This window comes from Aspergillus ambiguus (genome assembly GCF_047715705.1).
Source record: "Aspergillus ambiguus strain CBS 117.58 unplaced genomic scaffold BDV59scaffold_40, whole genome shotgun sequence".
NCBI lineage: Eukaryota > Fungi > Ascomycota > Eurotiomycetes > Eurotiales > Aspergillaceae > Aspergillus > Aspergillus ambiguus.
Window position 1 is genome coordinate 124,677 of NW_027395553.1, and position 14,068 is coordinate 138,744.

At 48.6% G+C, this 14,068-nt stretch overlaps 7 protein-coding genes across 7 annotated transcripts; 4 read left to right on the plus strand and 3 right to left on the minus strand.

The window, feature by feature from the left end:
* Positions 1–909: 909 nt before the first annotated feature.
* Positions 910–3,062, minus strand: BDV59DRAFT_195572 (fungal trichothecene efflux pump; the record flags this gene model as incomplete). Its single annotated transcript, XM_073692597.1, has 8 exons — positions 910–1,469; positions 1,501–1,684; positions 1,744–1,787; positions 1,839–2,025; positions 2,079–2,274; positions 2,334–2,612; positions 2,681–2,774; positions 2,828–3,062. The coding sequence occupies 8 exons, from the start codon at positions 3,060–3,062 to the stop codon at positions 910–912; spliced, it is 1,779 nt and encodes a 592-aa protein (XP_073544364.1).
* A 473-nt stretch (positions 3,063–3,535) lies between these two features.
* Positions 3,536–4,080, minus strand: BDV59DRAFT_205120 (EthD domain-containing protein; the record flags this gene model as incomplete). Its single annotated transcript, XM_073694585.1, has 3 exons — positions 3,536–3,648; positions 3,709–3,856; positions 3,916–4,080. The coding sequence occupies 3 exons, from the start codon at positions 4,078–4,080 to the stop codon at positions 3,536–3,538; spliced, it is 426 nt and encodes a 141-aa protein (XP_073544365.1).
* Positions 4,081–4,367: 287 nt separating this feature from the next.
* On the plus strand, positions 4,368–5,264 carry BDV59DRAFT_205121 (uncharacterized protein; the record flags this gene model as incomplete). The annotated part of the gene is made up of 3 exons (XM_073694586.1): positions 4,368–4,398; positions 4,459–4,656; positions 4,711–5,264. The coding sequence occupies 3 exons, from the start codon at positions 4,368–4,370 to the stop codon at positions 5,262–5,264; spliced, it is 783 nt and encodes a 260-aa protein (XP_073544366.1).
* Positions 5,265–6,413: 1,149 nt separating this feature from the next.
* Positions 6,414–6,873, minus strand: BDV59DRAFT_115789 (DNA helicase Pif1 like protein). The gene has a single exon (XM_073686689.1). The coding sequence runs from the start codon at positions 6,800–6,802 to the stop codon at positions 6,449–6,451; it is 354 nt and encodes a 117-aa protein (XP_073544367.1). The 5' UTR covers positions 6,803–6,873; the 3' UTR covers positions 6,414–6,448.
* A 1,459-nt stretch (positions 6,874–8,332) lies between these two features.
* Positions 8,333–11,088, plus strand: BDV59DRAFT_195574 (BRCT domain protein; the record flags this gene model as incomplete). Its single annotated transcript, XM_073692598.1, has 6 exons — positions 8,333–8,354; positions 8,415–8,476; positions 8,561–8,837; positions 8,898–9,520; positions 9,573–9,849; positions 10,025–11,088. 6 exons carry the CDS (start codon positions 8,333–8,335, stop codon positions 11,086–11,088), a joined length of 2,325 nt encoding a protein of 774 aa, XP_073544368.1.
* Positions 11,089–11,353: 265 nt separating this feature from the next.
* BDV59DRAFT_186168 (uncharacterized protein) lies at positions 11,354–12,733 on the plus strand. Its single transcript, XM_073690978.1, has 2 exons — positions 11,354–11,806; positions 11,880–12,733. Exons 1-2 carry the CDS (start codon positions 11,721–11,723, stop codon positions 12,631–12,633), a joined length of 840 nt encoding a protein of 279 aa, XP_073544369.1. The 5' UTR covers positions 11,354–11,720; the 3' UTR covers positions 12,634–12,733.
* A 299-nt stretch (positions 12,734–13,032) lies between these two features.
* On the plus strand, positions 13,033–13,800 carry BDV59DRAFT_195576 (uncharacterized protein; the record flags this gene model as incomplete). Its single annotated transcript, XM_073692599.1, has 1 exon — positions 13,033–13,800. One exon carries the CDS (start codon positions 13,033–13,035, stop codon positions 13,798–13,800), a length of 768 nt encoding a protein of 255 aa, XP_073544370.1.
* Positions 13,801–14,068: the final 268 nt, after the last annotated feature.

Below are 14,068 nucleotides of genomic sequence, written 5' to 3' on the forward strand. Positions count from 1 at the left end.
TGGATCACTGAAACGAGGCTCGCTGATCACTGACCAACAGAGGCCGTCTGGACAAATCAAGTCAGTTCAGAATTTATATCACGCCTGTGATTAACTCAGAATACCCCTGAAGTCACTACACCCAGCCAGACAAGTATATCAGATCGGCAAGGCTGTCAGTGGTGCATGCCCTCAGCGTGCCGATCATTCAGCTGAAGCAACATAATCAGCCCATTTGGCGCTGTTCAGATGAATAACCTAAGGCGTTGCCATGTCAAGACCATTCTCCATGGCAGTATGGCCGCATTAAAACCGAACAGCCTCATATTATGTAGATGGACTATCGGATGGAGGACGCCTAATGGCATGGCCACTTCCTACGGACTAGGTACCCTCTCCTACTATGTATACACAAGCCTCCATGACCGCATAACTGACATATACTCAACAAGTGTACAAGTGTATATAGTCGCAATTGCCCATGGAATCATCTGTAATTACTTGGTCGGCAAACCAGCCGAGGGGCCATCCGCCAGCTTCACTCAGTCCTATGCCACGATCTTGTCTGTGATCTTGGCGAGTACTTTTGGTCTACTGTCCCGAGTGACTTTGGGCCTCTATCGCGCAGTATCTTTGGTATATTTTTAGTGTGATGCTGTTAAATCTGCCTACGGTTGAGGCATTATTCACCGTGCGGTTGAATCTACTCACTTTATTTGACGCCTGCGCAGGCTGGAACACATGGCCACTGGCCATGATCACACGGTTATCGCGTGGTCGATCCCTATTGCGATGAGCTTCCCACCAGATGAGGCGAGGGCATTGAGAAAGCGTGGATCGTACAGGGCTTCGTAGCTGTATATCTATACCATTCGTGATACCAAGAATACCTCTATAATATACGGCCTATCTTAATGCTTATTAGTCCATTCATGCCATTTTGGTCCCATCCTCACTCGGCCCAGCATCGGCCCGATGCAGCGTGGCTGCTATTTGTCCGTTCAGTTTGTCGTCCACGGTTGGGGCCCAGAACGATAAAATGATAGCTACGCCCGTAAAGGCGATAGAAGTGAGATACACCGTCTTGAACGCATGCGAACTGGCGACCTTGTACGCATGGGTGCCAACCTCCTGTATATGGGGTGTCAAACCCTTGATCCCACTGAGACTCCCAGTGGAGAGACCATCAAGGAAAGCAGCGACGGAAGACGGCGGAAGCCCGGCTTTGATCAATACTGGTGGCACTTCTGCGGGTATAGCTTGTGCCATTCGGTTATTGAGCACGACCACGTACACGCTAGATGCAACAGTCGATATAGTGGATCGAATAGATCCCGCCATTCCAACCGCAGTTCCAATTTCACGTTGATCTTCAAGCTCAATTCCGGCGTTCGTAAGACACACCGACTCATTCCAACCTATGAGGAAGCATGAGAGGTTAAGAAGGGCCGCCGTTCCGTGCAGAGTGGATGGTGTCGAATAAGCCATTGCTAAAAGCCGATTATGCGTGACTTTCGTCACTTACCCACAAGTGATAGGACTTACCAGCGAGAAGAGAGCCTCCAGAAACTAAAACAAACATGCATTGGAGTTTTTGTTTCCCAATAACTGCAGCAAGGCCTCCTCCGAGTATCTGCCCGACGACCATGAGAGTAACAGGCATGGAGTTTAGCCATCCAGCTTTCATGCTGGCACCTCCATCGTCCTATGTCATAGATTAGTTCAGGCTTGAGATATATGACTCCGGGAATAGGGTCGCATTACAGTGTAGAGAATTGAGACCATGTTAGGCCATATTATTGCCATGGCTTGCGTATGTGAGCAATTTCCGTGATTTATTGATGGAAGGGAAAGCGTACCATAGTATATACTGGCACCCAATCCTAATAGCACACATGCGGAGACCCAATGAATGTTTTTGAACAGCCTTATGGGAACGACTGGCTCTTTTAGTGGCGCATATGCCTCCCATAGCCCGAACGCTACTAGAACTATCGCCCCCAGGACTATCGTGACAATAACTGGCACAGATTTCCATGCATAGACCTGCAGAAGTTAGCTATTACCCGGTGGAAAGACACTGGGTGAAGTTGACACACTTGGCCGCCCCACAAGAGTCCCAGTTGAAACAATACAAGACCTGCAATGAACAAAAAGGTCCCAACATAATCGAACATCCGTACGGCTTCCATTTTCGTACGGTTATTGTGCTTCTCTGCAAATGTCGGAGGGAAGTAAAACACAACATACAAAACGAGGGATATGACGTTAAAAATAACGAGGTAGTAGTAGCACCTGTGTCAACATATTAGAGTTCACGCCATTTTGCCAAACCAAAGTACTATTGCACATACCACCGCCATCCTGGTGAAGTGTACAGCACAAATGCTTTTGATATGGCGGCCCCGAAGGCTGAAGTTGGAAGGGTCCATAGGTAGATCCAGCTGTTGACCAGGAAGCGATACTTCATCGGTACAAGCTCGTTGGACACGAAGGAGAATGACTGCTGCGCGGAGCCTCCAAGGCCGATTAGGGCCATTCCAACAATCAGAGCCGGAACATTCTGCGCGGTAGCTGCTACGATACATCCAACCAGAGAGAGTATAGTTCCTCCTATGAGATAATATCGTCGTCTGTATACGGTTAGACTCCATGTTTGCTATACCACTGTATGTAATTCCCATTCAGTGACTTAACATACCCAAAGACATCTGTTAATCGCCCAAAAATCAAAAGGCCAACGGACAATGTTAAAGTGTAGACGAACGAGACCCAATTGATGTTTGGATCCGGCCCTGGAAATATAATCAGGATGGATATAACGACTCCTTGTCCCTGGAAGACTTACCGATTTCATTGTTTATCAGAGTGAGGTTGGGGGCCGCGAGACCATAACCACCTGTAGATGCCGCAAGTCCTGTGCCTATGGCAAACAGAGTCCCAACAAAAAAGGGGCTTCTAAAATACCCTTTAGGAAGATGATCGAGATCTGCTGTAAAACCTGCCGTGAGAGCGGACGGAGTCTCATCAATGACTGAAGGGTTGCTATCATGTTCGACCCGCTCCTTGTCCATAGTAGACATATTTCTGTTCACTCTATGCCAGAAAATATGGCAATATACCTAGTCCAAATTGACTGTGCAAGAGACCATGCTAAGTAAACAAAATGTCTGGGGTATGACGAGCTTTAGTGTGGGGAAATCTGGGGAAGCATGATCGTCAGTACTATGTGTGCTAGGCAATGGGTAAGCTTAGCCGGTCATCAGGCTGTAAGAGTCCGTTCCATAGATCTAGAAACTTTTCTATATGATCCCCGCAATGCGACTGCTCTGGTTCCTTAGAACCCGGGGCACATTCCAATACTACCTCAATGAGTCGGTATACGCTTCGGTAGTTAGTATAGATACGTGCTTGACTTGTGATTGCAGGTAGTGACATGATCATTCGGGCTCGCCGGATGAAGGAAGACAGCGCGGATAGATAACAGAGTACAGAAAAGAATATACGGATTGTGTAGGTTCAAACAACCTTCGTATCCTTGGTCATGCTAAATAAATCACAGCGTATAGCTCTTTTCCTTCGGGATGCCAGGGACTGGTTCTCCATGTACCAGGGTCTCGTAGCCAATGAGGACCTTACTCCCGGGGCCCATAAACTCTGCTCCCTCCCCTACAGAGGCCCTTCATTTAGCACGATATTCAATGCATAGTCGGTTAAGAATAGTCTCACTTTTGGACGCTTCTGCTAATTCAGCTTGACCCATATGTTTCGCATATCCTTCCACACTTTCCACCCACAATTCGGCAACGCCGTCAAAGTCAAGGGTTTGCATACCCAGGGCGTCAGCTTTTGCTTGGAATTCAGGAGCAGGGTGGAACTGTCAAAATTGAGTAAGTATCCTGAACGAAACAACTCTACACCGATAAGAGATGATACCTGGCTATAGCGCTTCGCGATCTGCTTGAACCCGGGGATGTTTAGAGCAAATCTTGCATGGTCTTCCTCCCAGTACTTATGGAAGTCTTCTGGGCTCATTCCCTCCTTGCGCTTAAGGAACCATAGGATTTTGATGTATGGCTGAGGAGTACCTGGGCCCGCCATGTTGGATGTCAAAGAAACACTCCCTTGGGATAAAGGCTGCAAAACTGCACTTTTATTATTCTGACTGGATAGGTTATAAAAGCTATGTGGTGTTGCGGGGAAGGCCTGGCGTCGAATGTTGATCCATGGGTATCATTTTCCGACCAGCCAAAATGGCCCGGCTGGCAGCTGGCAAAATATGGAATAATAAAGTTGACTTGAAAGGCCATATTACTTCCGGAATATTCACGAGCTACTAGACAAACAAACCTACATTAATTGGCTTGCGTGATCGAAAAGATCCTACAATGTCGAAAGTAGCCCTTATTACCGGAGGAGGTATATTCAGCCATATTCCAAAATCTGTGGATTTTTACTTCAAGCTAACTTCACCTTTAGCTTCGGGAATTGGCCTCGCTACAGCCAAGTCTTTGTCGTCGAAAGGCTGGAGGGTGGTTGTTGCCGATATCAATCCAGCGGGCGAGCATGTGGCTCGCGATATTAATGCAGTATTCCATAAAACCGACGTGGGAGAATATGCAAGTCTCGCTAAGACATTCGACAAGGTCTGGAAGCAGTTTGGACAGCTCGATTTTGGTAGGTATCTCTGCAATTTGTATAGTTGTTGACCTGCACGCTGAACATCTCTAGTCTTCGCCAATGCAGGTATCGTGGAGAAGGTAGAGTTTTACCAGCAACACGAGACTGATTTGCCCCCAGCCTTGGACACAACCATTCTCGACATCAACTTGAAGTCTGTGGTTGCTACTTGCTATCTGGCTCTACATTTTATGCGCAAAAACAAAACGCCGGGGGGGAACATCATCATCACAGCCTCCTGCGGAGGCGTTTACCCCATTGCGTATTTGCCAATGTACGCGTCAGCGAAACATGGCTGTGTCGGGTTGACTCGGTCTCTAGCAAAGGCTGTTGATAGACTTGGTATTCGCGTGAACTGCATATGCCCCGCTTCAGTGGGCACAGGACTGCTTAAACCTGAGGAATGGGATGAAGTCGGACGGCATGAATTCACTCCAGTGGAGAGAGTCGTCGAGGCAGTGGAGGGCATCCTTGAAGACAAGAGTATCAATGGTGGCGCTGTAGAGATAGTTCGGGACCGGCGATTCTTCAGGCCAGCTCCAGAACACTGGGACCCAGCGATGAAACGAGTGATCGATCGGACAGAGGCATTGGCAAAGCTATAATTAACGACTTGAGATGTATGCTGCTGATATTGGTGGATCTGGACATAAAACTAGCATCCAACATGAATTTTCGATCTTCATGCTGGTACAATGCAGTATTTGATATTATGGCCCCCATAAAAAGCACAACATCACATTATGGTATCTCTGGCTTTTCAGAGCCCTTACATAATACAGACAGACCCGGTGTAGATATACATAGTTGCGAATGAGGATAGTATCAATCGAAAACAGGATGCACAGCTGAAAGTATGAATATGTACTTGTAGATGAGAACACTATGGACGTTCGATTTGCTGTCATGCAGCCATAAGGTCTTGATAGTCTTCTTCAGAGTCGAAGTCGGGGTAATTATCCTCGTTTCGTTTAGAACCACCGGAGCCTTTCGACTTGACAACTTCAGTAATACTGACCAGGTTGGAGTAGAATTCGGTCACTTTAGGATGTACCATGACTTTCCGAGGATCGAATCGGGTGACTTGAAGACCATCTTTTGAGGTCGCGCGACTTAAAGCGACATAAGCCTGTCCCTTTTCGAAAACCCGTCCAAGATCGACTTTGACCCGTTGCAGGGTTTGGCCCTGAGCTTTATGGATAGACAAGGCCCAGGCAAGGATCAATGGTACCTGTTGACGCTGAGCCTGTACCTCACCATTTGGTAATTCGATCTTCCACGTTTCGGGCTGGCAAAGCAGATGTCTCTCTGTTCCGTCGGGCTGCACAAAACATACCAGGGGCCATTTTCTGCTTGCAACCAGCCCGCCATCCTTGTTTATAGCAGCCTTCAGTTTTTTGCGTGCCCGAATGGCGCTATCCTCGCCAAGTTCGTCCATATCACCAGTGGCAGAGAAATCATTCTCATGTTCCCTGTAAACCTCGAAAGTTGTCTCATCCATGAAAGCCACTACCCTTCCAATGGAGCCATTGACAAGCGTATCCTCGATGTTTTTGATGAGCATGACCTGGGCTCCTTTTTTAAGATGGATGGCTTGAGGAGCCATGCAGTTGGACAGCAACTTTTCACGGAATTTCTCATCTTGTATAGTGCCTGAATCCGTAGCATGAAAGGTCATCAGCTCCCCTGAGAGCCTTTGCATCCGTGCACCGTTTGCATTCTCGACTTCGTTACGAGTGGGAAACCTGGGAATTGTCAGTGTTGTTTAGCGCAAGTAGTCTGCTCGCCCTTACAGTTCCGTAGCCTCTAGAGAGTCATGAAAGTTCAATGGCCGGGACAATTGCCTGAACATATCAATTGTACGCTGGCTGAGCTTCCCAAGTCTCATTTCGTTAAGCATTCCGGCAAATTCAGGATCTGCCTGTCGGAAAACATTCGTCAAGAGGATGGTGTGATGTATAGAAGTATTCCAGGTGGCAGCTGAAAAGGCAAATTTGGCTTCTCGGCTGTTTCCTTCAGGCACAGGGGGAAGTTGGAAAAAGTCACCGGTGACCACCAACTGGATGCCTCCGAAAGGACGTCCGTTGCTTCGAATCAGACGGGCTATTTCTTCCAGCTTATCGAAAAGATCTCCATCGACCATAGATACCTCGTCTATGATCAGGATCTTGGTGCGCAACCAACGAGTGCGCGCCTTCGGATTCCTTTTGATCTACGAAGAATCAGCACGAAGCCCTTTTTTCTCTCAATCAAGTAGAACTCAACCGGTACCTTTTTGACAAGCTCGGGGACTTTATCTTTACCTAGACCGATGCCCGCAAAGCTGTGGAGGGTAACACCTCCAATATTACAGGCAGCCAGTCCAGTAGAAGCGGTTACCGCTACCCTGTCAGGCTCTTTCTTGTATTTATCCCGTAATTTTTTGATAATTTCTCTCATCAATACGGATTTACCAGTTCCCGCAGAACCCGTGAAGAAAATGCTCTTTCCATGCTGAACAACGGCATCTAGGACGTGCCGCTGTTCGTCGCTCAGAAACAAGGACGCAATCTTTGGCCGGGCTGAATGAGAAGCTCCTTTTTGCGTCTTCTTCTGCTGTTGACGCATCTTTCTTGCTTTCTTCTGCTCTTCTCGTATCATGCTCTCAGAGTTATTCCATAGTGCATTTTGCTTAGAAAGATATGGGTCTTTCACTTTTGGTTTCCAGTTGGACTCTTCCACTGGAGACGGTGACTTCGCAGGTCCCTCATTCTTGAGCCATGGCAATGTTCGAGAATTTCCAGGTTTTTGATAATGTGAAGGCGGGGAAGAGGACCAAGGTAATTGTATGCTGCTGGACGGCGCGATGTTCTCTCCTAAGGCAGGGGGCAACTCTGGATACTTCACGTCTGGCGCTGTTTTCCCCTCTGATATGGGCTCCCGTGGTGACATAATGCTATTCGACGGTGGGATTTGGTTCGAATCCGGGTAGTCTGCAGAAGGCCCATCCTGAGGAGTTGGTCTCACGGTTTTCGGTTGTGTGATAATGGGATCAGGAGCTTCGAAATCCAAATCATCATCATCATCAAAATCATTCTCGTCAAAATAGACCGCGCTATGAAGCGAACCCAGTGCGGAACCTCCAGCATTTGTCATCTCGATCTTTCGCTTGACACCGATTGATTGCGGGAGAGGTGGTTTCGATTGAGCGAGGCCATTGTTGTGGGGGTGTACAGACTGCAGGGGCTGCGATGACACCGCCGAATGGTCCTTTACGGCCTTTTTGAACATGGCCACGCCTCTCCTTGATGGCTTTCGAGCACTCGGGTATCCGATGACAATTTGCGAGCTCACTGTAGAACCATGTGGGAAGAGCAGACGGGAACAGCCTAGGGCAGTGGTAGTTTTCCTAGCAACATACATGCAATGCCCGACTGGCTTGGATATGAGCAAACCGTCGGCGAGATTTCGGCGCAATGAATGCTGTCACGGGTTGCAATTGGAGACGGAGCGACGATGTAGGACGACGTAGAGACAGTGGGATTTGGCGCGTGCACGGGTTGTCGCGTTCCTGGAAAGACACGCGCGGCTTATCGCACGTGATGGACCGATAAGCAACGCGCGCTGCCACAGCGGCATCGGAAATTCCGCTACAGCAAAAAGCACTCGACACTGGCGTTGCCAACCATGAATTATGGCAGAGAAAACTGCCTCAAGTGAGTGGCCGTTGGATTGTCCACTCTGTCTGAGATTTATAGTGTCTAACTACCTTTTAGACAAGGAGCATCCTCTTGCGGGGGCGGTTCTTTGCTTCACCTCGATCCTCCCAGAGCAACGGGTACGCAATATGCTAGGCATTTCACCGTGGTCTTGCTGCTATCTGCTCGTTCCTATCATTTCTGACAACCGTATTATCTCTTAGACTGAGCTGGCAACGATTGCGAGTCAGATGGGAGCAACCCATAAGTTTGACCTAACGTCAGATGTCACCCATTTGATTGTCGGCGATACCAACACGCCGAAATATAAATTCGTTGCACGGGAACGATCCGATGTTGTTGTACTCAAACCGGAGTGGGTTGAGGCTGTGCGCCAATCATGGATGCAAGGCGAGGATACAGATATTCGGACCCTCGAGGAGCTACACCGACCGCCAACATTCGCCGGTCTGTCAGTCTGTTTAACCGGGTTTCAGGATAGTAAGTCATCGTACGATGCATTATAGTCGACTCTACTGACATCTGCCGCTTCTCCACTAGTGGCCTTTAGAAACTACATCCAGAACACGGTTACCGCAAATGGCGCCGAGTTCAAAAAGGACCTAACAAAGAGTGTCACTCACCTGATTGCGAGAGGCGCTGAAGGACAGAAGTACAAGTTTGCCAAGCAGTGGGGTATCAATGTCGTCACCTTGAAGTGGTTCAACGACAGCTTAGAACGAGGAATGACGCTCGACGAGACACTGTACGATCCTCTTCTGCCTGAGGACCAGCAGGGAGTTGGTGCATGGAACCGGTCATTGCCCGCCGCAAAAGAAAAGCCTATGGAGAATACAAGCTCTTCAAACCCACGTCCACGCAAGCTGCGTAGAATTGCAAGTGCTAAGTTGGGTGACCAAAACGAAGGAATCTGGGGAGATATTGTGGGCGGTGGTTTTGACAACCTGGACTTTAGGCGTTCCACGGGCAGCCAACCGAGAAGCGGTAGTCAGCCTCTCGTGAGAACTGCATCCATAGTACAGGAACCAAGGTCTTTTGCCAGTGAAAGTACCTTTAATGAACCTCAGGAACCTCGTCAACAAACTACGGAACCCGGAAAGGACTCGAATAAAGGATTTCTCAACAACTGTTATTTCCACATCCACGGGTTTTCCTCGAAGCAGGTATTCTTATTCCGCCCAGTTTTCTCACTCGCACGAGACTGACTTCTTTAAGGCAAATGTCCTTCACCACCACCTGTCCTTTAACGGGGCGCAGATAATAGGCTCTTTAAATGAATTCTCTAGACCAGATATCCCTAAACGGGGCCACGGTCTCTATATCATTGTCCCGTACAAGATGCCCCGGAACAAAATACCATCTACGGATGATCTGGCTTTTGAATGCGAGATAGTCACCGATATGTGGTTGGAGCGGTGTCTGGATTCGAAGTCACTAGTGCCGCCTGAATCCCACGTCGCAAACACTCCGGTGCCTAGCTTCCCCCTTAAAGGTATTACCTGCCACCCATCTATCATGTTATGTTACTGAATAATGCAGAGTTCTCTGGTATGAAACTGTGCTCGACTGGCTTCTCGCGTATCGACCTTCTGCACTTATCCAAACTAGTCAACTTAATTGGTAAGCTAGATTTTTGGACATTGATAATGCGGAGGCTGATTATGCAGGTGCTTCATATAACGAATACTTGACTCCAAATGCGTCGGTCCTGGTCTGCAATCATACAGGCTCCATAAACAGCGAAAAGCTCCGACATACGCAAGAATGGGGTGTGCCGGCGGTTTCCGTTGAATGGTTATGGGACTCCATTCGGAAGGAACGAAAACTGGCCTTGGAATCGTATATCATTCGCAAGGCTGGATCGCAAGCAGCCAAGGACCTAGAAATGCGAGCTGGTTCTCGCCCAGATCGACAGAGGCCAGAGCCTCAAACCAATGGAAACACCAACTCCAACAAGAACACGCGAAGCATGCATGCCCCACAAAATGACACCGGTGATGGAACGAAGAGAAGCCATTCTCCTAATGATCATACAACTGTAGCACACGAAACCCCTCCCCGGAAGGAAAAGCTCCCGATCCCGCAGAAAGGGCCCAGCCCATCACACTCAAATCCACAATCCCCGACTAAGGAACACAACCATCCCAGTTATAACCTCTCACCTGCAAAACGCCGGATATCCGAAGGATCCCCAAATTCTGCTGCACAGTCCATCGACCTCACGATTAGCGGGTTCTTAAAGCAGGCGCAGGAGGCAAACTCGCGCTCAGCGTCAGAAGCCGGCGATTCCAGTCGTTTAAGACGAAGAAAGCCGCTTCTTGGAAGAGCGTCTTCAGTTCGCACAGCAGACCCAAAAGACTTCTCCCGGGCTAGCTCTATCGATACTCTCAATGATGACGGGTGTGGGGCCACTATCGATAGCGTTAACACGGATGGAATTGCTTCCCTGGTCAACAGTGGAAGATTCGAATTCGCGCCGGGAGACCGTCCTGTTGAGGAAGATGAAACTCAGTCTCCTCCCCAGACTCAACTCAACTATGAGGATCCAGATGCTGTCGCAATGAGAGAAAAGTTTCTCCATCATGCTGGCAAACTTGTTGAAAAGAAGCCTTCTACGGATCCGGCACTGGTCCTGGGACAGGTGAGGGAGTTGGAAAATCCTGGATGGGGCTCAGGACGAAGAACAAGGAACGCAAATAAGGCCGTTAAAGATATAGATGATGATTTCTAGAGCCAACTCAATTATTCCATAATATTTTGGCATTTTCCTTCCATATCCGCTCGGTTGGGAGCCTTCAGTTTTATGATCTTGGTAGTTACAGATCCATACGTAAGACCTTGGTCATATGTTGAGAGCACCCCACAATGGAGGATCGTCGTCCTGCCGGTACTCGATAGAATGGATCCTGTTACACACCCGGTCTGGTGCTATGGGTGAGTCCACATAAGCACTAATGGTTTAGTAAGTTGAATTCGAGTCAAAAGGCACCTGGGGCCGAACGGCACTATCGACAGACTCAACACATCATACTACCCCTATTACACTGAGAATTTATCCGCCGAAATATACGATATAAGCGCATCTCCCTGCGTGGCATTTCCATTAACGAGGCGCCATATTTGTTGTTACCACAACCTCAAGTATCTCCAAGGATGCCAACTCCTACGTACTTTACAGATGTTCCGCCATTTCCAGCCGAAACCCCAGTTGTAAGTCTACCAACTATTTCCTTTTGCGAGCTGCAGAACGGAAAAGCAGCAGAGACAGAGAAACTATTCACGGCATCTCGGGAATAGGGGTTTTTCCTGCTTGACTTGCGTGGTTCTGACGACGGTACGACTCTGCTACAAGATGCGGAAAACATGTTCGATCTGAACACAGAGCTCTTCGCGTTGGACCAGACCACCTTGGACGAGTATGCCTATGATGCGCCGAGGGATCTCACCGGGTACGTTCAGGTGTTTCCTTAACGCCTCTTAACTTTGTAATTAGGTTAGCTGATGGCGTCTTTATGCAATCAGGTATAAAAGAACTGGATTGCTGAAGACCGACGATGGAAAATTCGACCACATGCATCTCTATTCCATTAGCCAAGATGATATGCTAGGAAATCGTCCCGCCCGGACAAATGCGCCTCCAATCGAGAATAAACGCTTGCAAGTTCAGGCGTTCATTCGACATGCCTCGTCTGCATTGGGGCTTGTCCTCACCGCCCTGGACGATCAGCTCGGGCTGCAGCGTGGCACCCTGGGCGCTCTCAGTCCTCTGGATCAGGAGTCGGAGACCTCTGTGAGGTTGCTCTATAGCCCTCCTCAGTCAGCACCAATGTATGATCGGATCTCCTTAGGCGGGCATACAGATATCGGCACTCTGACTCTTCTCTTCCATGTAATCGGTGGGCTCCAGATCCTGCCGGCAGGTCAGGAAAATACGATGGAGAATTGGAAGTACGTGCGCCCTGAGCCGGGATGCGCACTAGTGAACCTGGGTGACACGCTGGTGGAGTGGACTGGGGAATTGTTGCGCAGCTCGCTGCATCGAGTGATCACTGCCCCGGGTGATCAGGCCTTGATACCTCGTCAAAGCATTGCCTATTTAGTCCGCCCTTCGCGGCAAGCATCCATGCGTCGTATTCGTGGAGGCAAAATCCCTAGATTGGCTGAAGGGGCAGAAGAGGAAACTCGACCGGTAGATGAATGGGCAGCCTGGAGGTCTCGCCAGATCATGCTGGGTACTTTGAAACCACAGACTAGGGGAGGAGGAAAAGCAATGTAAATTTGAAAGCTAATGCAACGGGAGTAGGGAGGGGGAACTTCTTTTTACTACTTCGGTGAGTTCCAAATTGAGGAGCCTGCGAGGAATCTGTTTGACGAATAGTTAGTTAAGTAGTGATATTAATGAGTGTCCCAAGCAAAAGCGGGAGTGCCCCTATCAATTCCCTTTCTCTGGCTATTTCTTACATAGTTTACAGAGAGCACTAGTTATCCATGTCCCGCCTCAATCCAGACCCTTTACCCTTAATAATCAATCACGTATGTACGAAGTCATGACTTGACCCAGCTCCTTAGAATACACACATGAGAATATCAGGGCTCAGAAATATTTCTTGTAGATAGCACACACACCCGGAGCATTAGCTATGATCTGATTCTCACTTCGTATACATTCACAGTCATGGTTGAGAACAACCTTCCCAAACTCGCAGTTCTCATTGACGCGGACAATGCTCAGTCCTCCGTCCTTAACTCTGAAATGGCGAAATACGGGACAGCTCATGTGAGGCGAGCATATGGGGACTGGACTAGACCCAATTTGCAAGGCTGGAAGGACAAGCTCCTTGAGCAATCGATCCAACCAATGCAGCAATTCGCGTATACCCACGGCAAGAATGCGACCGACTCAGCTATGATTATAGACGCAATGGATCTTCTATACTCTAACCGATTTGATGGGTTCTGTCTCGTCTCAAGCGACAGTGACTTCACCCGACTGGCCGCTCGTATCCGCGAGTCAGGAGCAATTGTATACGGATTCGGCGAGCAAAAAACGCCTAAGCCCTTCGTCGCTGCATGCGATAAATTTATCTACACTGAAAACCTCGTGCATCTTGACGAGCTTATACCACATGCGAACAATACTATCGTTCCTAAAGATCGCATATCTGCCCGACACACTCCAAACGATAGCCACCTAACAAATCAGTTGCGAACGACGGTAGAAGCAGCCTCTGATAACGATGGCTGGGCTAGGCTCTCTAACATCGGTGACCTTATTACAAAAAACTATACTGACTTCGACTCTCGTACCTACGGATACCATAAGCTTAGCGACCTTATCACCGCCTCCCCTTTGTTTGAAACTACCCGCAGGTCCCTTCGGAATGGCTGCACAGATATCTTCGTACGCGACAAGCGTAGGAAGCCTAAAAGTTCTGCTACCTAAACAGGCGTATATGTAACATTGTTTCTCGTTCCTTTGCCCCTTTGACCGACCTATGGCGGGCGAATCAGGGTAAGGTCATATTTGTTGTAGTTAGTTGATTAAATGTTTATCGACAGCTTGGGTGCATTCCTACAGTTCCATAGACATATCAGGAAATTGCGTCTAGCCATCTCCTTCCCACTCAAACCGCTTGGCCCTTTCACCGAACATTCTCTCAGCAACCATAAAGTCGATTTTGGGTACCGAATTGCGACCCGAGCTGGTTGAG

Excerpts from the sequence above, each read along its gene's own strand:
- BDV59DRAFT_115789 (XM_073686689.1), bottom strand. The coding sequence starts at position 6,802 with ATGGTCGATGGAGATCTTTTCGATAAGCTGGAAGAAATAGCCCGTCTG.
- BDV59DRAFT_186168 (XM_073690978.1), top strand. The coding sequence starts at position 11,721 with ATGTTCGATCTGAACACAGAGCTCTTCGCGTTGGACCAGACCACCTTG. Across the intron at positions 11,807-11,879 it reads GCGCCGAGGGATCTCACCGG|GTATAAAAGAACTGGATTGC; the intron begins GTACGTTCAGGT and ends TTATGCAATCAG.